At 40.3% G+C, this 6,390-nt stretch overlaps 1 protein-coding gene across 5 annotated transcripts in view; it reads left to right on the plus strand.

The window, feature by feature from the left end:
* Positions 1-2,567, plus strand: part of nhej1 (nonhomologous end-joining factor 1) — a 29,986-nt gene extending 27,419 nt beyond the window's left edge. For 3 of the 5 annotated variants that reach the window (XM_085449272.1, XM_085449271.1, XM_085449273.1), the window contains exons 8-9: positions 1,693-1,802; positions 2,109-2,567. In XM_085449272.1, the coding sequence (XP_085305398.1) occupies positions 1,693-1,802; positions 2,109-2,186 (188 nt within the window). In that variant the 3' untranslated portion in view covers positions 2,187-2,567. Of the gene's footprint in view, positions 1-9; positions 134-1,692; positions 1,803-2,108 lie in introns of those variants that run through there. The other 2 variants (XM_085449274.1, XM_085449275.1) reach the window with 2 other exon arrangements.
* The last annotated feature ends 3,823 nt before the right edge of the window (positions 2,568-6,390 follow it).

Here is a 6,390-nt window from a genome sequence, read left to right on the forward strand (position 1 = left end):
TGTTTGCAGTAGTGATGGACAAGCTGATAGATGAGGTCAGGCAGGAGTCTGCATGGACTATGATGTTTGCAGATGACACCGTGATCTGTAATGACAGTAAGGAGCAAATGAAGGCGAGCCTGGATAGGTGGAGGTATGCACTGGAGAGAAAATGAATAAAAGTTGGTAGAAGCAAGATATGTGTGTGAATGAGAGGCAGACAGGTGTTACAGTGAAGGTAGATGAGCTTAAGTATCTGGGGTCAACCAGATACTTAAAAGCGTGTCAGGGGTGATTTGTAACAGAAAGCTGGCGGCAAGAATGAAAGGGGAAGTTTACAACATGCAAACGTAAAGGACAGGGCAACTAACAACTGTTCATATAAATAAATGTTCATAAATACAGAAGCAAAATAAATCAGAACACCAGTTTACATTTTCAGTTTCCTATTATGTGCTAAAACATCTGTCACAGCCTTCAGTTTGAACAGAAGTTAGTTTATAACAATGTGAAGCAGTGAGACATGGTTTCTAATAGATATTGGAGATAAAGGTTATTCAATGTAATAAATACATATGCCAGGTACAGAAGTTAAACCCCTGTATATGGGAGTCAGCTCAGGTCATAACAACCAGCTGCATTTGTTTTTAAAAACTCTCCTGTGTAAAAACAACAAACTGTATATAAAAGATGGACATAGCCACCCATAAGTTATCCAGTGGTTTTGCATTTTCAACTTTAGTGGGAAAAAAAAAGAAGAATAAAATCCCTTCAAATCATTTTTTGTTTTTTGTGTTTTTTCTCCCAATCAGCTGATATGTGTTGATGAGTTGATACATCATGAAAATGGGAGCAAATGATGTGTTTTTGTCACAGGCTGCTAGTAACAAAGTGTCTGAGGATGCAATTTAAAATGGTTTCTTCACTGAGTTGTCTGTTTAGTGCACTTTAGTTGCTTAAGATGATTCATAGGTCATAGTGTTAAATAGCTTAAGATACAAAATCATTCCTCTGAAAATCATCAGCTATAAGGACTCAACTGAAAATTGGTGAAAAGGGGGCCAGTGTCTTAAGAAAACCTTTGCCGGCAGAGCGACTGGTCAAAAGCACTTTTAAAAATTACAAATTGCAAGCCTGGCTGCTTGGAAGCAAAATATAAAGAAATGAGGAGTGGATCAAGACTTTTGCACAGCACTGTAACTTTGGAATGAAAACAATCAGTTTAAGCATCAGCAGTACAAACACACTCCAGTGGTCCAGTTTAGTGACTCCAGTTAGCTGTGATGAAGCCTTTAGGCAGCAAACCAGCTGCTGTCAATCAAAGAGGAAACGATGCTAAGTTTTAGCCTCAGCAAAATCCAAATGTGTGAGGTATGAGATCCATCTAATATCAAGGGTTAAACTATCTTTAGAGACTATGAAATTCTTTGCATCAGGCTGTAGACATGTTTATATCTGCTATAAAGAGTTGGACATTCGAAGATAGGAGTCTGTGGGCATACAGCCACGAGTGGACACTAGCAGGTGTTAGTGTCCACTCCTGCAGCAGGTCTTTTTTTTGTTTTCTTTTTTCTTTTTTGAAATCTCTAGAAATTGCTGATCGGTTGTAGTAGCAGCAAGTTTAATCCTGATTTACTGATGGCAGATTTGACATGTTGGTGCTTCTCTGAGTCATTATTTAGTTTAATAAACATCTTCATCCTCGTCCTTCAGCCGGCGGATCTGTCAGCAGTGAATCGGCTGATGGGAATGAAAAACAGACCAACAACGGGGAGCCGGAAACACGTGGAGCCAAGATGGTCAACAGACCCAAAATGCAGCAGGTACAACAGAAGACTTTTTTTTTTTTTTTTTTTTTTTTTTTTTTTTTTAAGATTTGACCAATTAGGGTTATTTGTAGGGGAACAAATGCAACAAAGCTGGAGATTAAAAGAGATTTTAAATCCAAATTCATCAGCTGGGATCTACAATATTCAAATTACAAGTCAGCAGATAAACTGTGAAATGCGTCTCCTGCTTAAATGCTTCCTTGGGGAAGAAAAAAGAAGAGATTGAGTGATTTTAAAAACAGGAAATTGGAAATAGACTATGAAAAACATTCCTCCTTTTGTGTTTTTTGTCTTCCTCAGTCTCTTCCTGTCACATCCACCGCTGCAGAGCGACCGGCCTCCAAACCGAAGAAGAAGAAAGTGGGCCTGTTCAGATGATCTCGAGCAGTAGGACGCACACACAATTACGAATTTAGAAAAAGTGCCGTCCTTTAAAAACACTTCTTATTGAATTTTTACACTCTTGAGGACATTTTTACAAACCTACTTTTAAAAATGTTTAGATTTTAGACTAAAAGTGTCATTAAATAAATACTTTTTTCTATTTTTACCATTTTTGTTAAAAATAGAAATAGAAAAACCACTGTGGGATCAGGTTTTCTTTTTGATGATTGTACTGATGACTGACAGCTGGTAGGTAGGTAATTTCTTGTTCTTTTTAGGTTTTAATAAACTATTAACCTTCATGTATCTTTAACTAGGTGTGAAATGTTTTTAAAGAAGTCATATTGCCAATTAAAGGTATACATGTATTTTTAATGGGTGTTTATGTTTGTTATTTGTTATGTAAACCACAGAATTTTTTTAAAAATTGAACATAATAAGAGATTAAACTCAAAAACAGCTTTCGAAGGAATATTAAGTTTTTAATGTTATAAAATAAAAGCTTCAACAACTTTTCACTAAAACTTCAGGCTTCTATTTTTCCGCCAATCTTAAGTAGTTGCTTTCTCCGTGACCCAGACAGTCGGAGCACAATGAGCAGACAGCGGTCGATAGAGGAGCCGCTCTCCTTTTTCAGGGCTCAGTGAGATGTTGACTCAAGGTGTTGCAGCATGTCGGGAATGCTATTGAAGTTTTAGTTTGAGAAGTCAGTGTTTGCTTGCATGGCTCCAAAGAGTTTCTGTGTGAGAGACATTTGTTAAAAAAAAAAATTGCAGTTTTCTCCACTGAAAGAGCAGATTATTGTTATTTATTTAAGTGACAAATGCTGCTTTTATGGTCAAAAGAAAGAAGGTGGTGAAACATGAGGATTGTGTAATTCCATTTCGGTTGTTTATTTGCAAAAATCAATCATATCACATCATGATTTTGTCTCTTTGATCACCTGTGTGTTCAGATTTGTTGATCAGAGATACCTGAGAGTAACTTTGGATACCAGCCAATCAGAATTGTCCCTCTTTCACGACTCTTTCACGACAGACAACACAGACAGATGTTTCTGAATGTAAATGAGGGTTTATTAAATTAATACAACCAGGAAATAGAATTAATGCTCTATAAGCTTCTCTAAGTTTAACATGGCAGAAAAACTGTTTTTGATCCACAGACTGTATATAGAAGATGGATGTAGCCACTATGGCATCACCCAAATGGTATTTGGACTCAATTTGGAAGCGTCAGTGTTAGCATTTTGGTTGCTGCATTGTTAGTTTTCTTGAGGCAGAAGTGATCACGTTTTTAAGAGGAAATTGAATAGATATTTCGAGAAACTATCCAGTAGTGTTATTTGATACTGCAAATGTTCCTATCAATCAGATATCAAGTAAATGCAGGGCCAAAATTGCTAATACCAATACCGGTCATTTCAGTTCTTAATTCAAATGAACCCAATTTAAAGGCTGTTATCTACAAAATCACTGCAGTAGAGCAAATTTTGGTATCGATCCAAAACCAAGTAAGTACAGAGTCAGTATTGCTGATAGCAAATATTTTTAACCCATAAAGGAGAGCAGTCTGTCATGACTTATGAGAAGACTCATCATTAATTTGCAGATTCTGAACACATTAATAAATATTCAATACAGAAAAATATAGTTTTTAGCTTTTCGTGTACTTTGAAACTGGATTTATTAGAGACCTGGAATGTAAATGTGTCTGTTTCTAAAGCACTTTGTGTCAACTTCTGTTGTTTAAATGTGCTGTAGGCTGTAAGTATAATAGACCGTGAACACAAAAAGGTTAAGACATGTTTCACAGGGTATGTTTTTTTTAATTTAAAAAAAATGTATTTAACACAATTCAGTGGTCTACATATTGATACTTTGTTTCTATCCTCTATCATTCTAGTATCGATCTGATACCAATACCAGCATTTGTATCGATACGATCGATCCGTCAAGCTCTACCATTCAAAAAGAGCAAAACTATTTTTTGCAATATGCTGTAGATGTTTGTTTTGTAAAGTTGGACATTTTAAATGGGAGCCTATGGGCATTGACTCATTTATGGTGAGATATTCTATTCTGTTTCCATAAAGCATTTCAACCACCATTTATTAAACAAAGCTTACAAATGTTTGATTCCAGCATTTTCTAAAATCCGCTTTTCTTTATCTTGTATATAGTAATTGAAGATCAAGAACAGTAACTTTGTCTCTAGATGGTCTTCTGGAGAAAAGTTTGAAGGAAATTGTTTAACCCTCAAAGTCTCTCTGCAGGGTGGGTGGGGGGTACATCAAAGTCCAGGATTAGTTAAGGAAGAATCCAGCCAGAGCCCGAGATGACGATCTGCAAAAACAAACCAAAAAACAGTCATCTGTGTAAAAATCATAGCTGCTGCTTTTTCTTGGGCCTAATTTTCATGATACTTTAAAAACAGTCAGCACAAGGGATTGAAATCCTTAAGTTTCTTCGATAGTTGCTAAAATTAAATTTTTGGTCAATACATGTTGCATCAGATGACAGTTTCCATGAGTTTCCTGATCTGGTGGAGGGTTGTTGGAAAGGTCTCCTGTTTTCTGGTTTATCTTGGGACCCCTCAGCAGGCCTCAGACTTCAGTTTGACCCCTGGTGATGGAGGGTGTGACATCAGCAGAGGGCTCAATGGGCTCTGAAACGGTGTTGGGTGGTTTGTGAAACCGGATCTGTCCAATAAGCCGCTCAGTTATCCTCAAGTGATCTCCCTGAATGTAGTCTCTGTAACCCCGACAACAAAGCAGCCGGTAAGCATGTCAGGGTTAATTTTGTTCCAGTGTCTCCAGTTAGCTACATTCGGTACCAGTGAAACCATCTGTGATGTGTGTAATCTCTGAATTTAAGAGAACCTTTCTCCTCAGCAAAGATTCACAAAAGATGCTATTCAGCCCAACTCTTTGAACTGTGTTGCTGGTTATACTGTAGCTTCTGAAAGCTCCAACAAGGCATTTAACAAAGAAATGAGTCAGAATCAAGAAAGAAGCACCTTTTGGAGCACTGTACCAAAGTAGATCATGTTCTTTGGTGATAAGGCAGGTAAAACTGCACTTAATGGCGTCAGCTTGTCACTGTTGAGCTTTTGCACTCATTTATGTAAACATTTGTCACCTTTAGGTTTGTTTTATGTTTAGTTTCTATGATTTCTGACTTTTTCCCCTCTCAGCAAGCCACTTATAAAAGAAAAGCCTGAAACATGGACGAAGGCAGTCACTCAAGGTAATCAAACCCAAATTTAAGCGTCCATCACCTTGAGGTGATCTCAGAATTCAGGGCCTTTATTAATGAGGCAGAATTATACGATTTTAGTCCTTTAAAGCCTGAACTATCGTCACGTGTTCGCTTTTAGTGTGTTTTTGTGTAAGTCGAGGTCTCTGTGTCGTCGAGGTCCCCCTGCTCTCGCTTGATGTGCTCACAGCTTCGTTGCCCACAGCAGAGCTGCTACCTGCACTGAGGAAGGAGGGGTCATGCGCGCACCTGCGCTCGCCCTCATGCGTCTCGCCTTGGGAACGCGGGTCCAAAGGACACCGGCCCTCGCGGGTCTCGTGGCTCTGTGTTTGCGTGTCCTCGGCGCAGGCCCGAGCCGACAATAAACGGATGAAGGCGGCCGCGATGGGAGGAGAGGACTGAGTAGAGGGCAGGTCCAGAAGGGCGCGGTCTCCTTCTCCTCCTCCCGCGGCACCTCGTGTGCACTGTAGCAGGCTTGCTTCCTGCCAGCATTTCTGCCAGCCGCCGCGCGCCACAGCGACGCATTGAGAGGAAAACCGAGAGACAGAAACCGCTGCGGGGACACCCCGTGACCGCCGTGTCCAACAGCCTACGCGCCGCGCGCCTCCGCGTCTGTCTCCGAGCCCGTTTCTCACAGTTTCAACGCAGAGGCACAGCTTTGAACCTGCTTGCCAAGATAAACTCACCTCTCCTATTTATGCCCCTGCACTCCGCGTGCACTCGGGACACGCAGTGCGTGAGCAGCGGCGCAGAGAACAGGTTCACTTCTCTCCAGCTGGGCTCCAGCGGCGCACTGGCCACTTTTACGCGCCGGGAATGGCGACTTCTGGGGACTCTGGGATGAGTCCTGCTCTGTTGTCTCCGCTCTAAGATTACAAAGGGGAACCCACGCGTGGAAGGAGGGGACACTCCAACAGAAATACAGCGGAGACATATTGGCC

The sequence above is a fragment of the Copadichromis virginalis genome, linkage group LG23, assembly GCF_057382275.1.
Source record: "Copadichromis virginalis isolate Kocher_CV1m ecotype Utaka linkage group LG23, C_Virginalis_male_GT1.1, whole genome shotgun sequence".
Classification (NCBI taxonomy): domain Eukaryota; kingdom Metazoa; phylum Chordata; class Actinopteri; order Cichliformes; family Cichlidae; genus Copadichromis; species Copadichromis virginalis.